The following is a 20471-nucleotide window of genomic DNA, read 5'->3' as shown; positions in this document are numbered from 1 at the left end:
GACCTTAGGTGACTGGAAAGCCTGCCGTTAGCCCCCTGCTGGAGCCCAGCTTTCACCGACCAGGGAGGAATCCACCTGCCGCTCCTCTCCTCGCAGCAGGGATTCCATATCACAGTGAGTGGTGGAGAGAGCTGAGCACCAGCCTCTGCCTTTATCATGTGGAACAAAATAAGAGCATGGGTCAAACTGTGGGTCTCCACTCCCTTCACTGTTCCACAAACTCAATTAAAAGTGACTACTGGGGTGACACATCAGAAGTCACCAAGAAAATTCTGAATGACGAATCGATCTGTCTGTTGATGGTGAGCAGAAGAAGCCTGCAAAGGGGTGAGGGGTGGTGGTGCTTGTATTAAGATGAGTCTTTCAGTTCTGGGGCTGCCAACCGTGGTTGGCAGTTCGAAACCACCGTGGGTTCCATGAGAAAGATGAGGCTTTGTACTTCAATAAAGTTATAATCTTGGAAACCCACTAGGGCAGTTCTACCCTGTCCTATAGGGTCACTTGGAGTCAGCATCCACTCGAAGGCAGTGAGCCTGCTGTGGGGTTTGGAGGGCCATTGAACACAGCCATGGACGCCAAGGACCATGGCCTCCCCTGAGCCTTCAACAGCCTTTTCTCTGAATGGTGCCCAGTATAAGGCCTTATGCCCACTGGGTTTGCAAATCCCGTCTACTCCCTTGCATGTACGGTCTCGTATCCTCTTGCTTAAGTCCCAGATATGCCTTCCGCCAGTGTGTGGACAATCTGTGACTTTATGAGTAAGTACAAGGTGGAGGGCGCATTATAATTAGCAAGTAATGTTTCTCTTAGAAGTGGGTCAAATACAACTGCACCCGAAAGTTCATTCATTCAACAGACATTGACATAGCACATGCTTCTATGCCAGTACTGTTCTCAATGCTATGCAAGAGGCCCTGCCCCTGTTGCTGCTGTCTGGGGCTAGGAGTCAGTGCTTGACGCACAATAACCCCACGTGACAGAAGGGATCCGCCTCCTAGGCTGTAGTTTCTGGGGAGATCTGTGGGTCTCTTTCCCACGTAACCACCGAGGGGTTCAAACCTCCAACCTTTTGGCTAGCAGTCACCTGAGCACTTACCCACGGTGCCCCAGGGGCTCTTTCCCATGCCCTAATGGAATGTATTTTCTAGCAAGGGCAGGTAGAAAAGAAATATGTAAACAGACAATTATACATATTACCGCGCCAGGAACAGCGATGAGAGCCATAAGGACAGTGAATGAGACGAGAATGGGCAGTGGGATCGTGTGGGAGGAAGCGCTGCCTTAATTAGAGCAGACAGACTCTCTCAACCTGAGCTGCCCCTCAGCATCACCTGGGCTTGCTTAAGACCCCGGTACGTGGACCACACGACAGACTAACTGGCTCCGATTCTCAGGATGGAGGCCCAGCATTAGCATTTTTCAAAGCTCCTCAGGTGTCCCCAGTGCGCAGCTAAGGATGAGAACACTGCGCTCGAGAGACAAATGAGGAGAAATGCCGGAAAACCACAAATCCAAACGCAGAGGCCCTGAAGGCAGGCAGGCAGGAGCCAGACAGAACCCCGATCTGGGCCTTTCCAGTTCGGGGACCCAGTGGGGCCAGGGAGAGGTTTAAGGAGAGGATATGTTGGCGTGAGGTGTTGAGATTGCACATTCTCCCTGAGGGGTGTAAACAGTATCCACTGGGCGACTCACTGAAAGGTTGTTGGCTCAAACCTGCCCAATGGCATCAATAAAGACTCCCAGGGATCTGCTTGTGTACGGATTAGACAACCAAGAACCCAGTGGAGCACGGCTCTCCTTTGTAAGCCATGGGCTCTCCAGCAGTTGATGGCAACCTGCTGGATCTCAAATTTGTTGCTGTTGGTAATGGTTGGTGTGTGAGGTGGTGAAAGGGCAAAAGGACACGGGCCAGCACTGGTGAAAGCAGGGAGATCAACTCTCCTGTGACATGTCACCATTGCCCAGTGTTTTCCTCACTGACTACCTGAGAGTGACGCACGACTTGTCTGTGCCCAGTGTCTTCCCAAACGAGGAGGGGCACCAACCTCCTCCTGTCCAGGCGAGGCGCCCCTCCTTTGGGCTCCGGACAGAACTTATCTCAGCATATTCTCATTTCATCTTTACTTCTCAGCTTATCTCTGCCTGCGTGCAAATGGCGAGCTGGAGACCGGGACACCATGATTTACTTGATTTTTAAAGTTAATTTTTTAAAGCCTCACCATTCTAGCACATTGCCAACATTTAATAAATGTTTGTTGAGTGAATGACTTAGACAAATATTCTGAATCCCAATGTTCACTTGTCTGGAATATATAGAAGGCTCTTCTTCTTCCCAAACACTTTGGTGTTTTGCAGTTAGGGAGAGAAAAGAGAGACATTGAGAGAATTATTTTTAAAAATTCAACAAATGAAGACTTGATATTAGTTTCAACATTGGGGTTCAGGTTAAATCCCTTCCTGAAAGGGCACGTGGGTCCCACAAACTCCCTGAAGTCACCTGGAATCCAGGCCCCTGGGGGGGCGGGGGCGGCAGGGGAACACCAGAGCTAAAACATAGGAAAAGCATAGGTTCCAACAGACCACAAGAGCTGGCCAGGAGCCAAACGCATGCAAACCCAAGACGGAGCTTTATGGCCAGTGAGGTTAGCTTCCCTGAGGAGAAACGAAAGCCAGATGCATCCCCCTGGGAAAGGGGCTAAGGAGACAGGGGGAGGGGAGCAAGGAAGGCGGTCTGAGCGTCACGAGCGATGCTTACCCACCGTTAACCCCAACAAAGTGAAGGTTCTTTTTGGTCCCATTACCTCCTGCACGGAAGCCATAGTCTTTCTTTTTCATTATGGATTTAAGGCTGGCCGACGGGGAGATCTCTAGGCAGACACAATAGGACAGGTTAGAAGGACCCTGGCCAGGCCCCAGAATATGCAGCACGACCCTGGCATCTTGCTTGGAAAGGGTACAGGCTGGAGGTGTGTGAGGAGGCAGAGAGGGGAAAGGAAGTCAGATGGTCTACATCTACCGTGAGCTTGTTGGTTCAAACCCACCAACAACTCCAAGGGAGGAAGACGAGGCTCTCTGCTCCCATAAAGATTTATGAAGGCTCAGAAACCCCATATAGAGTCATGGTGAGTTGGCATCAAATTGATGGCAGGCACTGGGCTTGGTTTTGGTTTGTGGTTTTAGGGGACCCTGCTTTGGGGTCAGTGCTGGGCAAAACTGTCTAGGAATGGCATTACTCTACTACGAATACTCTAGGTGAAGTCCCTGGCTAATGCCAATGATTCACACGCGAGGTTGCTAACTAAGGGGAGGTGGTGTGGGATGCCACTGAGTTGGTTCGAACCCCTGGTAACCACACTGCCAGGCCTGCGCAATCCTCACACCCGTCCCTGTGCTTGAACCCACTGCTGCAGCCCCTGTGCCAGTCCATCTCTTTGAGGGTCTTCCTCTCTCACTGCCCCTCCACTTTACCAGACCTGATGCCCTTGTCCAGGGACTGGCAGGAAGGAGGGGGCTAGAAGGACATGCTGATCCACTGTTGAACAGTCTGCTCCTGTAAACCCTTAGCAGCAGTTCTATCCGGACACAGAGGGCTCGCCACGAGCCAGAGTTCACTGCGTAGCCACTGGAGTTGGTGATGTGTGGCTGGCAGTGTACTCCCACAGATGTACTTGGTAGGGTGGGTACCACAGTTGTCCTCACTGCTGGAACCGTCAGGCTAAGGCGCTCGAGGCCATATGTAAATAGTAGCAGGAGTAGAACGTAAGGCTCCTGATCCTAGCCTAGCACCTTATTTTACTGGAGGGTGCCCAAGGTCCCTCCCCGCGCACATTTGTGATGTGGGGGAGGCACGGCACACAACTGAGGGAAAGCACAGATGTGTTTCGCTGTGCTCTGAAGCGCGGGGAGCGTTTTCCAGGGGGCAGACCTAGAACTAGCAGGGAAGAGGGAGGGCACCGTCGACTTCTGTGCGGAGGCAGGATGCAGACTCGCAAACTGCCTGTTGAGCAAAGCGAAATATGGTTCCACCTTATTCGTGAGTGGAGAGCGTCTGATCCCTTACAAGGGGAAGTACTAGTCACTCAAAGGCAGAGAGCCACATGTGGGGATCCTTCACTTCCACATGCATGCACGCATGCACACACACGTGTATACACACACACATACACACACACACACACACACACACTCTCAAAGGGAAAATCTTCAGATCTCAATATAATGTTCCTTCCAAACTTGGCTAGGGAAAACGTGTGCCGTGTGAGACCACAGAATGCAGGGTCCCAGGAAACAGTGAACGGAAGCCAATGAGAGTGCACAGAGCCGAGGCCATGCTGCCGCGCAGACGCTGCCTGGCGCAAAACTGTGGGTGGGCGTGGCTCAGTGGCTGCGTAGTTTGGTCAGAGGCAGGTGGGCTGGGCTTTGGCACCTAGGGGCCCTCCTCCCTGTCTGGTCTCGGTGTGCCCTTGGCTATCGCTAGGGCTGTGTGTGCTGGCTCTCCTAGTTCGGTCCCAATCCAAGAGCAAGAGCAAGAAAAAGGGGGTTGTCTCCCCTGTTGCCTTGATCGGTTTTAATTCCATGAGGTTCCTGCAGGGACCTGAATCTTTGTTAAAAATATACTCCTACCTTGAAAAAAAAAATTTTTCCCCCCTCCTCTGACTTGGCCTAAGAAGGAAGGAGCAATGGTTCCCTGTTTGGGGCACTAGTATTTACCCCTCGGTGGGGACGCAGGGGAGGGGGCCGGGGCTTCTGGAGCCGGGGCCTGGGCGGAGTAGGCTGACAGCAGCAGGTTGAGGGAGCTCAGCAGCTGGCTCTGGATGCTGCTCAGCTTGGACGCAGGCTGCCTGATGGCGCTGGCCAGCTCCGGGTAGCCGTGCTCCAGGCAATTCCACTGCTCTTGCAGGAGCTCCTGGATCTTCTTAACGTATTGCCCAATGGTGACATCGGTGGGCGAGCTTGGCGGCCTTTCCGGACACTCCTTTCCTGGGGGGCCTGGACTGGCCTCCTCGGTGGCAGCTGGAGGAGCCTGTTTGCTGCTGCTCCATGCACACCCTTCTGCATCACCAACCAGCCCCCGGGCTCCTCCCGGAGGGCCGCCCTCCTGCTCAGAATCTGCTTCTTCGATCCTGAGTTCAGTGGAGAGGCAGCTTTGTGAAGAGGCGGTGAAGTCCACCTCGGGTCCCTGGGGTCGTGACAGTTGGGGTGTTAGCACACATTCTGCTGGGCTCTGATCCCTCTGGTTGAGGCTGCCTTGCCCTAATATACCATTTCCCCCTTCTCTGGCCTCCCAGCTTTCAGATTCTGGCAAGCCCAGAAGACTGACCCCAATGCTCTTGTCACATGACTCCCTCATCAAGAGTCCGTGGAGAGGGTCAGTGTTCACCATGGCGTCGATGTGACCCTGAGTGTCTTTGGCATTCTCTTGGTTCAGCTTCGCTTCTAGTTGGGTTATCGTGCACTCCAGCTCTCGAATCAGCTGCTCCCTGGCCTTGATGTCCTCTTTTTGCTGTTGGAGGGCAGCTCTGGTCTGGGCCAGCTCCTCACTCCTGCCAGACAGTTCACCCTCAAGGGCTGTGACCTGCTGCTTCAGGCTGGAGATAGTACTGGGAGCTGCCCTGGCAAGGCCCAGGCTTTCCTCTGTTACCCGGATGCCAATGCTTCTCACAGCAACCTCTACGGGTGGCGGGGGTGGGATCTCGCTGATGTTGAGCTCAATGTCTTCTAGGGGGAGTTCATGTTCAGGGATGGGGGATGGTAGAGGCGGGGGGCTTGGTGTTGGAGAGTCAGGAGTGACCACCGCCTCTGCTTCTCTGGTTTCATGTTCCCCTTCTGCATCCTCTACAAGTGCATTCTGGGATAATGAAGGGCCTGGGAAAGAGAGGTGATCTGCAGCCTCCTCTTTACCCTCCTGGGGCTTAGCACCCTCCCAGACCCCCTCTGGAATCTGTGGCACCAAGTCTCCAACCTCTCTGACTCTGGGCTGGGCTGGTCCTTGAGGGCTGGAGTTGTGGAGATCTGCAAATCCGCCTGCAGGGCCAAAGGTGCCCTCGCAGAAACTGCCTTCACTGTGCAGTGGCGGGAGCGCAGGAGGGCGGGGCAGAGCTGAAGGGAGGCCGCCCTCCTCACAGGGGGCCTTGCTCTGCGGCAGCGTGGCTGGCATGCTGGACGCTCTCAAAAGCTGGGGCCGGCCACTCCCACAGAGGGGCTCAGCATCCTCAGGGGGAGCGGCCTCTGACGGCCTGGCAGCCTCGGCCAGCAGAATCTTCCTGGGGTAGCTCATCTCACTGCCACGGGCTGGGGCTGGGGACGAAGCGTCGGTGGGCAATGGCTGGGCTGGTTCCTCCACCCCAAACGACACCTTCCTCGGCATGGCCGGGGACCAGATTGGATGGGGAAGAGCAGCATGAGGCCGAGCCCCGCTGTCGGGAAGGCTGAAGTTTCGAGGCAAAGTACTAAACTTGGCCTGCTTGGCCCTTCGGTGGATAGGAATCCTTTTAATGGTGTTTCCTTTCTCGATGTCATCCACATACTTCAGGAAGTCCAGGTCCAGGTGGAAGCCATACGGGGTCTCCACAGAGTAAGGGTGACTCCTGGGTGGGCCCTTCTCTTCATCCGCCTGCGAGGGCTGCTCTTTAGCTGAGAGACAAGAGACATGTGGAAAAGCACAGAGTTAATAAACACTAGATGCAGGGGCCCTCAAACTTTTTAAACAGGGGGCCAGTTCACTGTCCTTCACACTCGTTGGAGGGTCAGACTATAGTTAAAAAAAAAAAAACTATGAACAAATTCCTATGCACACTGCACATATCTTATTTTGAAGTAAAAAAACAAACGGGGCAAAAACACCCGGCGGGCCAGATAAATGTCCTTGGCGGGCCGCATGTGGCCAGCGGGTCGTAGTTTGAGGACTCCTGAACTAGAGGGTAGGCAAGCTGACTAGCTCTGATTTTGAATGATCTCTATTATATAAGTCTTCTCCTAAATGGTACAGCCCCCACATCCTGCTGAGAAGTGGCGCACAGTCTTTTTGGCTCGGCTGAGAAACCACCTTTTCAAATCAATGTGTACTTAGACAAGGTGTGCAAGGAAAGAGGTAGAGCGAACAGCTTCTAATTGACAGTATCTCGTCTCAGTTACTGCTGTGGAATGCCCGCAGACCAGCAAAATAAAATGGATCTCAGGCTGTTCTCCTGGGTCTGAGTCATGTAATTGCTGAAGCGAAGTACCCAGGAATTTGCCAAATCAGGATACTAATTGCCAATTATGGATATGGAAGGTTTCACAGGTTGAGATACACAATTGTCTGAGCATCCTTTGCATTATTTCAACAGGTTCAGATAAATCTCGCTAAAGCCGGTGCTATCAATGAGCTATGCCTTCTCCATGTGAAGCCTCCAGGTTCATGAATAGCAGAGAAAATTGGAACAAGGAATCATGCGCAGCCCATGGTCTTTTCCACCCAACCTTGCCAAGGTAGGAGATAATCGCATTTCTCAAAGACTTGGTTTGATGTGAGAAGCATTGGCATCCAGGTAATGGAGGAAAGCCTGGGCCTTGCCAGGGCAGTAGTATCTCCAGCCCAAAGCAGCAGGTCACAGCCCTTAAGGGTGACATTTCTGGCAGGAGTGAGGAGCTGGCCCAGGCCAGAGCTGCCCTCCAACAGCAGAAGAAGACGTCAAGGCCAGGGAGCAGCTGAGCCTAGAGCACTGTCCAAAAGATGGTGAGGGAAGTGGGCCAATCGATGTGAAGAGGGACAAGGGTGTGCATCCTGCTGGAGATGTGCGGCTCAGGGCTTTTCAGGGGAGCCTGGACTATCTGGGGACATCTCCATGAGAATGCCCACCACTGCCCCAAGGCACCAACAATCTCCTTGCAGGCCCCGTTTGGGGACCCTGCAACGCTGAGAATACATGAATCCACAGAGATGTGTCTCTGAGTAGCTTCTTCTTGGGGTGAAATAGCCTTCACTCCTTCAATGTTTCTATGACAACCCTAATTACCACTGACATGCTGCTAAATAAGCTCTCAAAATGCCATGCACAAGAGAGAGCATTACTGGAGAGCAGAGGCGACGGATATAGAGACTGGAATCTGGTTCTAGCTCTGCCACATACCAGTTCTGTGGCCTTGGGGAAATTATTTAGCCTTACCATTTCTCATCATCTGTAAAATTGGAATAATCATAGGAATCTACCATTTAAAATTTTAAGCACCTAGGACACTACCTAGCATGTGAAGGGCATTCAATGTGTACTCCAAAGCCAAAAGAGGCACTACCATCAAGTCAATTCCAACTCACATTGGCCCTGAAAGATGGTGTAGAACAGCCTCTTTGGGTTCCCCAGACCTGGGCGCCCTGGCGTCAGTCCTGACTCATATCCACCCTATCTCCAAGAGAACAAAACACTGCCTGGTCCTGCACCATCCTCAAAATTATTGTTATGTTTGAGCCCATTTTGCAGCCATCATGTCCATCTATCTTATCGAAGGCCCTTGTCTTCTTCGCTGACCCTTACCAAGCATGACATCCTAGTAGTCTCTCTTGATAACATGTTCCAAATACCTTGAGCCAAATTTTCGTTATCTGTGCTTCTAAGGAACATTCTGGCTGTTACTTCTTCCAAGACACATTTTCTTCTGGCTTTCCATGGTACTTTCAATATTCTTCTCCAGCACCATAATTCAAATGTTTCCATTCTTTTCAGTATTCCTTATTCAATGATCCATGTTCACATGCATACGAGGCAACTGAAAATACCATGGCTTGAGTCAGGCACACCTTAGTCCTCAAAACAACATCCTTGCTTGTCAACACTTTAAAGAGGTCTTATGCATCAGAATTACTCAATGCAATGTGTCATATGATTTCTTGACTGCTGCTTCCATGAGCATTGGTTGTGGATCTACGCGAGACAAAATCCTTGCCAACTTCAATCTTTTCTCTATTTATCAAAATGTTACCTATTGGTCCAGTAGTGAGGATTTGGGGTTTCTTTACATTGAGTTGTAATCTAATTGATTTCAGTGACCAAGGTTGTGTCATCTGCATATCAAAAGTTAATAAGCTTTCCTCCCATCATAATACCACATTCTTTTTCATATAATCCATTTTCTCTGACGTTTGCTCAGCATACAGATCAAATAAGTATGGGGAAAGAACAAAACCCTGACACATCACTTTCCTGATTGTAAATCAGGCAGTATTTCCTTATTTGCTTCACACAATTGCCTCTTGATCCATTTAGAAATTCCACATAAGCATAATGAAGTATTCTGAAATGCCTCCCATTCTTCTCAAGTCTATCTGTAGTTTGTTATGATCCACACAATCAAATGCCTTGCCATAATCAATAAAACACAAATAAGCATTTTTCTGGTATTCTCTGCTTTCAGCCAAGATACACCTGACACTGGAAATGGTATCCCATATTCCATATCCTCTTCTGAATCTGGCCTGAGGCTCTGGCAGTTCCCTGCCAATGTACTGCTGTAACTGTTGTTGGATAATGTCCAGCAAAATTACACTTGCGTGTACTATCCATGATACTGTTCTATAATTTGAGCATTCTGTTGGGTCACCTTTCTTAGGAGTGGGTACAAAGATGGATCTCTTCCAGCCAGTTGGCCAAGCAGCTGTCCTCCAAATTTCCGGGCATAGACGAGTGAGTGCTTCCAGGGCTTCATCAGCTTGTTGAAACACTTCAATTGGTATTCCATCAATTCTTCGCACCTCTTTTTGAGCTAACGCCTTCAGTGCAGCTTGGGCTTTTTTCTTCAGCAGCATTGATTCTTGCTAGGTATTATAATTATTCTTTTCTTGAGAGCTGGACACACAGGGAACTAATGTTCCACGATGGAAATGGCCACCACGTGACTCAGTGCTGGGTACACAGAAGGACTGACGGACGGCTTGCAGAATCCTAGGAGCAAACACTACAAAAAGCATAGCAAAGCAACAATCTTACTCAACCACTGTTTATTGACACTACATGTCAGTTGCTAAGCTAGATCCTAAAGGCTCAGAGATAAAGTGGGGGCATCCACTGTCCTCAGATCATTTATGATCAAGAGGCGAGATGCTAACAGAGAAAGCGTTGTAGGATCAGATGGGAAACAAAAGGACAGTCTTCTTTCCTGTACTCCCCGCCCAGTTTCTTTAGAATTCTTTTCTTAGATTGAGAGGTTACTTCTGCCTTGGGAAGAAATGGAGGATGTCACAGAAGTGACACAGGAGCTGAGCATTAGAAGAATAAATGGGCATCTTCCAGGTGAGCACAGGGTGGAAGACATGGTGGCAATTTATCTCCACGAGGGCCGCCATCAATTCCTCCACACTCTAAATCCTGGCTGGCTTGGGTCTGCTGTGAGCAAAAGAACATGGCAGCAGGGATGCTGAGGATCTTCCAAGGTCAGCTCACAAGAAGCACTTGCTGATGAAGATCGCAGACCGTAGCCTTCAGCGTGGATTTCAATAAAGAAAACAAAAATTCTCAAACTGGACCATCACAAGAATGGAGTAAATACTGAAATTCCCAAGGACATCATTTTACTTGAATCAACACTCATTGAAGTAGCAGTCAAGAAATCAACCAAAATGAAAAAAGAAATCAACCAACATATTGTGTCAGGTAACTCTGCTGCACAAGACCTCTTTAAAGTGTTCGAGTAAATAAGTCACTTTCAAGACTAAGGTACATGTCTAATCCACGCCGTGATCTTTTCCGTTGCATCACATGCATGCGAAAGCTAGATAATGAAGCAGAAGATAGAAGAATTGATGCATTAGAATGAAGATGGAAGTGAAGAATATCGAAGGTACCATGAACTGCAAGAGACCAATCCGATCTGTCTTGGAAGAGGTACAGCCAGAACGCTCCTTAGAAGTGAGGCTGGCAAGACTTTGTCTCATTTACTTTGGACATGTTATCAGGAGAGACCAGTCCCTGGGGGAAGGATATCACGTGTGGAAAGAAAGCAGAGGACATCGAAAAAGAGGCAGACCCTCAGTAAGGCAGATCGATACAAGAGGCATGGATGCGGTGGCTGCCTCCACGGCGCAAACATCACGACAATTGCGAGGAAGGCGCAGGATCTGGCCGCGTTTCCTCTTGCTGCACAGAGGGTGGCTATGAGTTGGAGCAGACTTGATGGTACATAACAACAAGGATCGCTATGGAAAGCAGATCATCACACCTTTCACCTGTGGAGCCACTGGTGGGTTGGACTCACTGCGCTTTCAGTTAAAAGCTGAGCACGTCACCACGGGGCCACCATGGCTCCTTGTTCATGCCCAATACTCAATATAAAGTGGTTGTTTTAGGTGTGAAATTTTGGGTTGGTTTAGAATGCAGCAATAAATCACTACAACAGGAATTTCTGAGAGGTGTCAGAGAACGTACAATGGCCAGGAAGTATGAGATTGCATAATTTCAGGGTTCTCCAAAGGTAATTGATAATGGCTGGGACTTATGGGTGGCAGTATAGGGGGTGGTAAGAGAACGTAAGCTGGGAAATGCAATCAAGAGTTAGATCAAGAAGTAACTTAACTAGTTTGTCGTGCTAACAAGCTTAGGCTTCACTTTCTAGGTAGCAGGAGTCTAGAAGACTTTTGGGCGAGAGAGTGGCTTGGTCAAAGTATGATTTCAAAAGCAGTAGAGGATTAGTGGAAGGACAAATGAGAGGCTCCAAGACTAGTTGGGAAACTGCTGTCCCGCTCAAGGTGAAGGACGCTACAGGCAAGGGAAAGGGAAGGTTCAAATGATGGCACGACCAAACTTGGGCACATTTTCCCCTCAGGGTGGTGACAGACTGGGGTGGAACTCTTCTCACTTGGCTTCCAGGTCTCCTCTTCTTTTGATTGACATCACATGTTTGTCAGGTGCCCGCCCACCCCCCTCCTCCCCACGCTTAGGAATGTGCAAAGATGAACAAATAACTGAAAGAAAGCCAACCAGGCACATGAAGGCCGAATTTATGAACAGGGACCTGGGAGAGTCTATCAGTGAAGCCATGGGGCCTGTGGGCTCTTCTGTTCTAACAAGAGTAAGAAACACAATGAGGTATTAATGCTGACCCAAAGGATGAGCTTGTCAGGTTCCACAGACACCCATTTAGAGCAGACACCTGGGCCTCAGGCAGGCAAGGGGGTAAATACTCCTTACCTCCCCAAAAAACTCCAAAAGGCTCCCATTTGCCCACATTCTTTATCATCCTGGTCTCCGTCTGAGAGTTACACTGGCCACCTAAGTAAGTGGGGGCCATTTCTTTTGCAGCTAGCTGAACGTCAGTTTTCCATGTTGCCCTCTACTATCCTCCTAGGTCCACAGCCTTACACAGACAGGCCGAATCAGAGAGGAGATATTTGTCTAACGTTAAGCAGATTTATGACCTAGAAGGCAAACAATTCTCCTAAAGGAGAGGCTGCATTATTTATCTGCTTATTGCCTCAATTCCGTCGAAATGCACTGATTTACCCAGCGGCCTCTGGGAGCAAGTCCAGAGCACAAATACAATCATAGCATCAAATAAAATACAGCAAATTCAAAGGCAAAATCTTCCATGAGGGAGATGAGGGGAACCAAAGGAGATGGTGAGACTGAGCAGCTATTCAGAGTGACAGGTTTAACAGGGATTTTACTAAGCTAGCACTATGGGGCATGACAAGCACACACATGCGCACACATGTGCACATACACCATCTTGCTGCACTGCTGGCCACCCACCACTCTGCACCTCTTCTCTCCCTTCCAAGTGCATGAGGATAAATGGATCTGAATGCTGGGAGACTCACTCACATTAAGAGCCCTGGTGGCATAATGGTTATGCAATGGGCTGCTAACCACAAGGTCAGCAGTTCAAAACCATCAGCTGCTCTGTATATTCCTGTGAAGCAGCAGTTCTCAACCTGTGGGTCCCCACCCCTTTGGGGATTGAATGACCCTTTCACAGGGGTCGCCCGGTTCATAACAGTAGCAAAATTACAGTTAGGAAGTAGCAATGAAAATAATTTTATGTTGGGGGTCACCACCACATGAGGAACTGTATTAAAGGGTCGCAGCATTAGGAAGGTTGAGAAGCACGGCTCTAAAGAGTTATAGTCTTGGAAACCCACAGGGGCAGTTCTACGCTGTCATACACACTCTCGACAAGCTGGCATCCACTCGATGGCAGTGCATTTGGTTGTTGAGTTTCATTAATTCCATCTGGTGACAGGTATGCCGAAGTTCACAATCCCAGGCATTGGGCCAGGGCAGGCATTATTAGATGATCTGTCTCTGCCCCAAAAGAAGTTTAGATTCAGCAAACCAACACATGGCCAACGGGCTGCATTCGGATTCTGGCTCTGTCCTCTCCTGTGGGTGTGGCCCTGGGGAAAGGACTTGACTGCTGGGCTTCTGTTTACAGTCAAGGAGCCCTGGGGGGCTGTGGGGACAGCTGTGAACTGCAGCGCCCCCAGATCTACACCACTGGTGCGCCGCAGGAGAAAAACAGGGGTTTCTACTCCCATTAAGAATCCGTCTCAGCGCCAGACAGTGTAAGACATGACAAAATAATCATAATTTATAAATTATCAAGGGTTCGTGAGGGAGGGAGCCAGGGAGGGAGGGGAAAATGAGGAGCTGGTACCAAGGGCTCAAGTAGAAAGCAAATGTTTTGAGAATGATGATGGCAACAAATGTACAAATGTGCTTGACACAATGGATGGATGGATGGATTGTGATAAGAGTTGTACGAGCCTCCAATAAAATGATTTTAAAAGAGAATTAGTCTCAGAAACTCACAGCGGCAGTTCTCCCTTGTCCTACGGAGTCCCTATATGTTGGCATCAACTTGATTGCAGGGAGGGTTTTACCTAACTAAGAAAACATAACTTGTAGTGGAAAGAACATGTTTTGGGAATGATGAGGGCAGCAGATGTACACATGTGCTTGACACAACGGAGGTATGTATGGATTGTGATAAAAGTTTTAGAGCCCCCAATAAAATGATGTTTTAAAAACACACCCTAACTTGTGCAGAGTTGGGGTAACATCTAACTGGTGAAGTAGCCGTGGCTGTTATTCACAGTAAGGTTTGTAAAGAGCCTGGCACATAGTGGTTGCTCAGTGAAGTGATCTAATGGCCGGTGGGTCTGAGCTGGGCTGGGTGGGGTCGGGAGGATTGCCCGAGGACATGCTTTGGCCCTAGAATCTTTAACTCCATGTTAGGACTCCAGACTGCAGTGGACACAAGAGTTGACAAGAGAGTCAAGGGGAAGACAGAAATAAGATGTATGCGACTCTGAGGGTCTCGGAATGCTCCCTAGAGCGCTTGACCTCTGGGAAGGACCCACAGAGACCGCAACGTTTAGAAAGAGCTGCACCCAAACATGAGGAGAGACTCAAAGGGAGAGAAGTGTCCCACTCAAGGTCTTAGGAGACAAAACTGAATGTGGCCGATGAGGCAACCAATTAGAGGCACTTAAAGTGGGGCACTTAAGAGAAGTTCAAAAGCCGCTACTCAGTTGCTGAAAGAAATGGGGAAAACAGAAACCAGAGAGAAGTGGCCAACATATAAAGCCAGAAAGAAGCGGAATTAAATGAGTCTCTTGAAAATGCCAAGGCAGCAGAGACCACGGAGAGGGAGGGGTTCCCTGGGGGGCTGAGCAGGGACTGGCGAGGCAGGCAGGCAGGGCTGGCAGGCCCAGGGGGGCAGTAAGGAAATTAGCAGCGTTCTGGGGACCACTTCCTGTAAGGCAGTCAAAAGGCAGCTCCCTGGGGAGCGAGGCTGACTCTTGAAATGTGTGGTAACTGCATTTGGGAAAAGGGAGAGGCAGGGCTAGGAGCCAAAGCCTGGTGCCCCCCTGCCCCCCACCCCCACCCCCGCCCCCTTGTCCTGCACCAGGGCAGGGCCATGCGACTCACGGAGGATTTCAGTTTCCTGACTTGACGAGCTGGAAAGAGCACCTCATCAGAAATCAGGAGACGGGGTGGGGGTGGGGGTGGTCTCATTTATAATGTTCAGCGGGCTTCCTGGGGCAGGGGAAGGGGAACCATTAACCCGTTTATGGGGCTCTGGTTGCTATGCTATTAGTCGCCAAGGGGTCCATTTCTACTCATGGCAGCCATATGGCCAAGTGGAAATACCTCCCAGGGCTTCCTAGACTGTAATCTTTATGGGAGCAGACCACCAGGTCTTTTCTCCCCCGAGAGAGGGGGTTTCCAATCACCAGCCTTTAGTTGACAGCAGTGTTCACCCATGACGTTACCAGGGCTCCACTTACTCATTTCGTTGCCAGAGAACTAGAACTCAACAACGGTACTCCTGTGAGCTCACGGCATCCTTCACCCCCTCCTCAAGGCAGACGTGCCTGTGTAGAGGTGAGGCGAGCCAGAGCTCTGGCCAAAACAGGCGGCGCTCCCCACCCCCACTGGTTTGGGCTTAGCCTTCTGTCTGGCTTTGGCCGTAGGTAACGCAGTGTGGAGAATTGTTTGTACACTGGAGTTTGTTTATTCCTACTACTAATGCAACCTTCATGATACCACATAAATAAGCCCTCGTGGTGGTGCATTGAGCTGCTATAGAGAGGTCAGCAGTTCGAAACCACCAGCCATTCTTTATGTGACAGAGGAGGCTTTCTACTCTCGTAAAGAGTTAGCGTCTCAGAATCCCACAAGGGCAGTTCTACCCTGCCCTATAGGGTCACCAAGAGTTGGAATCAATTTGATGGCAGTGAGTATTTTCTGGCTGAGCTTGCTGCTTGATGAGAGGCATTTAGCCAAGTGATCAGCAATGCCCCAGGTGAGGTGAAGTCCACTGCCACACAGACAAGTATCGTCTTTCTAAACCATGCAGCCCCAGCCAAGCCACCCAAGAGATGCAAGCGTGTGACCAGCAAAGATCAGCCAACCTGACCCACAACTGGAATGAGGGCCCGGCCAATCCCTTCTGGTATGGGCCAACCTACAGAGTCCTTTGAGAAATATTTAATGTCTGTTATTTTAAGCTATTAAACTTGGGGGTACTTTGTTATACAACAGAGTTAACTGATATATGAGGGGATGGAAGCTCCGAGAAGCTCAATGACTTGTAGAGCAGGTAAGAAAAGAGGCTTTTAAAAAAAACAAAAACCATGTTGTGCCTTTTTCTCTAGACCCTGAGTTCTTCATCTATAAACAAGGAAAATGGGTATGTGGTTAGGAGAAAGCACTCGAAAATTTAAGTAAATCTAATATAGGGCTACATTCTCACTTTCTATCACCTTTTAAATTTTATATCTGAAATACTTGGGTTGGGCCTCTACCACCACCTATTTGAGGAATATCTTCTTGTAGTCTTTGCCTAGCCTATTTCCAGGGTTTAGGGTAACTACCCCTTTCCACCCTGAGTGCTCGCGTTAAAGCCAGGGGATAAAACACATACCATCTGTTTTCTCCATCTTAAAGAGAGCTGACCGTTCGTCTCTCGGGCACTTTTCATCCAAGGAGTCCGTGCAACTGGTCTGAAAATTCTGAAAGACAGAAAGATAGAGGAGTAGAGAGACTTATCAGAATTTGAACAAATACTGAGAAACACAGCCCAGGGAAAAGGGTCATCTTCTCTCCCTGTCTGCCAGAGGTGGCCCTCAGAGTGGGAGATTAAAAGCCTGCACACCCTCCTGGTGCCTAATTCTGGGTGTGTCTGCAGGGCATGGTAGACATGGCTGACACTCAAGGAGGCAGATGGTCCATCTCCTTCATTTGGCAGCTGAGGACACTGAGGCTCAGAAGTCCAGGCCTCTCGACAAATGAAACAAGAAAGAGCTGAGAGCGGACAACCATCACGGCGCTCTCTCCATAGGACTTAGAGCTGAAATGCATCTTGGTAGAAACCATGCTGGTAAGAGAATTATAATGTACTTTGTGAAAAGCTGGAATCAGAACTCTGATAACTGACAGGTGTCACTCCAATCAAACGGAAGACTAAGATGAGATCGTTGCCAGGCTTGCTGAGGACCCGATACCAAGAGGCAATTTCTAAGCACGGGCAGAACAAGGGCAAGTTCATCTCAGGTGGCCAGAAGACATCAGGGACGACCTAAGCAGAAAAGCTTCCTTGTTCTGAATCAGTGTACCTTGAGATTTGACTATAAATGTGCCCCACAGTTTTAATCCATTCCCAAGAGTCTTTCTTACAATGGTAAACAACCTAACTCCTGCCCCAATACAATAAATCACCCAGGATATTGGCATTTGATGATTGTATCTCCACACACATCTGAATGATAAATTACCTGTGACATTCCAGCAGGGGATGCAGAGTGGCTTTAGGAATTCCAATGTGCCTGACAATAAACTTCAGAAAAGTGGAAAAGTGACAAAAGGAAAGAATGGAGACAATGCAGGGAGAGGAGGTTGAGGGGTAGCCCCCAGCGAACTAAGATGAAAAAAAGGGAAGCCAATTAGTGAACTAGAGAAAAGGTCTGGAAAACATTAGGCGTGCTAATGAGAGAGAATGTAGAGAGACTGCCAAGCAGAAACTTTAGTATTACCTCTTGCTGTGAGTACAGAGACTGACTCCCAAGCTGTTGCCCTGCCTCCTGCCTGGGCTCCCCAGAACCATTTCCTAGATGTAGGTCTCATGAAGCTCCAAAGGCCAGGTGGAGCTTCATAAGCAGAGACGCTGCATGCAGAAGCCAGGTCAACCTACATCTTGCCCTCTTCTTTGAGGCAGCTTCAACCTAGCACAGCCAAAAACCCAAGCCTGTTGCTGTCCAGCTGATGAACTCATGGGGACTCGGTATGTTACGGAGAATTGCTTGAGCGAGGGGTTTTCTTGGCTGTAATCTCCAAGGATGCAGATCAGCAGGCCTTTCTTCTGTAGTGCCATAGGGGGAATTTTAACCACCAAACTTTTGATGAGTAGTGAGCTGCACATAGCTTGCATCACCGCACCAGGAACCTGGTGCAGAGGCATAGAGAGAAGAAGCGTCCTGCATTCTAAACAGCAAGTTCTTGCATTTGGTGGAGGGCCAGAGTTGCAGGAGAGGAGAAGTTAGGGACAAGGAGGGTGAGAGTATGGATGGTTTGGGAGACTGAATGTGATCCTTAAAGGGGCAGGCAGTGGAGATGCACCGGGTCGAACCCAGGACAAGTAAAGGAGAGTGGCTCTTGATCACAGCAGTGTTGTGAAGAGAAGCTTCCTGGGCTGAGGCTGTCAGGTATATAATGTGAGACAGGTCTTCTGCGGTGTCGAGGTGAGAAGACGCAAAGGGGTTAGGGACATGGCTGCGAGAGCAATTCTTCCTTCTTTCCTGATAATTCAGCTGTTGGCAGCTGGAAAATCAAAAGTCATTTCAAAGGCTCCTTTGAGCTGTGCTGCAATCCAAAGGGTGCGTTACATGCCTCCTGCATTGCATTAGAAATTGGTGCCAGGGTGCAGTCAGGGCCATAGGTCTCTTGCTTCAGGTTCCTGGTTCTTCTTCTCCTGGCTCTCCATCCTTCCTTTTCCTCCTTCTCATGGCCTCTGTCCTCAGCCCCTAGGCATGGTCCCACAGTCTGCATCTCCATCACCACAGCTCTGTCCCTCCATAGCATCCCTGAGCAAAGGGCAGAGCTTGGGGTACTTGAGGAACACAAATCTATCATCCAACCCTCACAACAACCCAAAGAAGATGTTGACTGTCCGCTCTTTTCATATCAGAGAACATTTAGAAGTCCAGCCAAGGTCACATAAAAAAGCAAGTACTGGGTGTGCTCTCGGGTCTAGTAGATGCCAAGTCTGCCCTCTCATTGAGCAAGAAGACTGAAGAAGGGGTCGGAGCAGGAGTTCTGGAGCCAGTATGCCTAGGTCCAAATCTCAGTTCCTCCAATTAACCCCACTATACCTCAATTCACTCATCTGTGAAATGGTGATAATAAGGACAGTATTTGTTTTACTGGGTCCTTGAAGTGATATATGAATATACCCAAAATAAGGCAGCTTGAATGGTTTCCAACACTCTCCGAGTGTCAACTGTTCCTTGGCCACTCATGCAGGCCCTGGCCTATCTGCTCAACATCCCTTCCCCTTCTGGCCTCCAGCTTCCCTGGGCTATTTCACTCATCCCCTAATCCCTACTCTTTCTTATCTTCTCACATCCTTCAAGACCCAGTTAATCCCACCTATCCTAAGAAGTGTTATTTCAAACCGAGTGAAATGACTTTTATAAAAATTACTCTTTTCTACAGGAAGTCACCAGATGAATTCCATTCCAAAATCTGTCTTTGAGTCAAATTTGTACAAAGTCAGAGCAGTTAGGTCCAGTTCCATCTAACGGCAGTTAGTCAACTGTTTTTCTCAATTTATAGTATACAGGATGCCTTTCTATGCATATCAAACATTAAAGAAACACTTGCCAATAGCTAAAATGGGTGTGTGTGAAATGTGGCACTGCCAGATAAACACTGGACAGTTAACTGTAAGGTCTGTGGTTCAAATCCACTAGCTGGTCCAAGGGAGAAGAATGAGGCTGTTTGCTCTTATAAAGATTTAGAACAGTTTTAATACAGTTCCTCGTGTTGTGGTGACCCCCTCAACCATAAAATTATTTTCATTGCTACTTCATAATTTTGTTATTATTATGAATCAGGCAACACCTGTGAAAGGGTCATTTGAGCCCCCCAAAGGGGTCACGACCCACAGGTTGAGAACGAGCTTCAGAAACCCTATGTACCTATCTAGAGTCACTATGTTTTGGAAACAACTTGATGGCAGTGAGTAATAACAATACTACTTTGGTGCACATTGCAAAGTACTGCCCATCAATTTTTAAATTGACACATTTAAAATTTTTTAGTAGGCTTTGAGTGGGCCTTGGTCCATAACTACACATTGGGTGTAAGTCAGCTATCTGTAACCTGGGGACTGCCTATAATTATTCTAAATGCTTTATGTGTGCCATTTAATTATTAATTATCGTTCATGCATTTCTTTTGTCTCACCAATTAAACTCAAGTACCTGGAGAAAAGGCTTCACCTCTTAAAATGGTACAGGGATGTTTCTTCCACAGTGATGGAAAGGGAAGTCGTTGGCAAATACCTGTCTGCCCTGTAAGGGAGCCCAGTCCACGAGTGCTCTGACTGACCCTGGTTCTCCTTGTGATGACAAATGTCCCTGCTCTAGTGAGTCTCTGTTTCCCACATACATGCAAAGCCTCTGGGCATGGAGAAAGAAAACTGCTCTCTCCTAAACCATCTTGAGCCATAAGAAAGACTGCTTGGTCTGTCTAAATAAGATAGGCTGGATGAACAATCTGGAGGAGAAAACAACGGGACCAACAGTTCTGGGGGGACATGGGAGAGGGGGAGGTGGGGGGTAAGGAAGTGGTGTTAACAAACCCAGGGACAAGGGAACAACAAGTGATCCAAATTGGTGATGAGGAGGGTGTGGGAGGCCTGGTAGGGCATGATCAAGGGGAATGTAACAAAGAGGAAGTGCTGAAACCCTGGTGGGGACTGAGAATGATAGTGGGACA

The 20471-nt window shown here is 49.0% G+C and overlaps 1 protein-coding gene across 1 annotated transcript in view; it reads right to left on the bottom strand.

Moving 5' to 3' along the window:
* KANK4 (KN motif and ankyrin repeat domains 4) overlaps positions 1-16481 on the bottom strand; it is a 36237-nt gene extending 19756 nt beyond the window's left edge. The window contains exons 1-3 of the mRNA XM_004699380.2: positions 16399-16481; positions 4711-6633; positions 2756-2867 (exon numbers count right to left, since the gene is read on the bottom strand). Of these exons, the coding sequence (XP_004699437.1) occupies positions 2756-2867; positions 4711-6633; positions 16399-16414 (2051 nt within the window). The 5' untranslated portion in view covers positions 16415-16481. The remainder of the gene's footprint in view (positions 1-2755; positions 2868-4710; positions 6634-16398) is intronic.
* Between the last annotated feature and the right edge of the window lie 3990 nt (positions 16482-20471).

This window comes from Echinops telfairi, unplaced genomic scaffold (genome assembly GCF_000313985.2).
Source record: "Echinops telfairi isolate 266 unplaced genomic scaffold, ASM31398v2 ScPeMD7_443;HRSCAF=831, whole genome shotgun sequence".
Classification (NCBI taxonomy): Eukaryota; Metazoa; Chordata; class Mammalia; order Afrosoricida; family Tenrecidae; genus Echinops; species Echinops telfairi.
The sequence above is the reverse complement of the archived record's forward strand: the minus strand, read 5'-3'. Positions and strand labels throughout refer to the sequence as shown.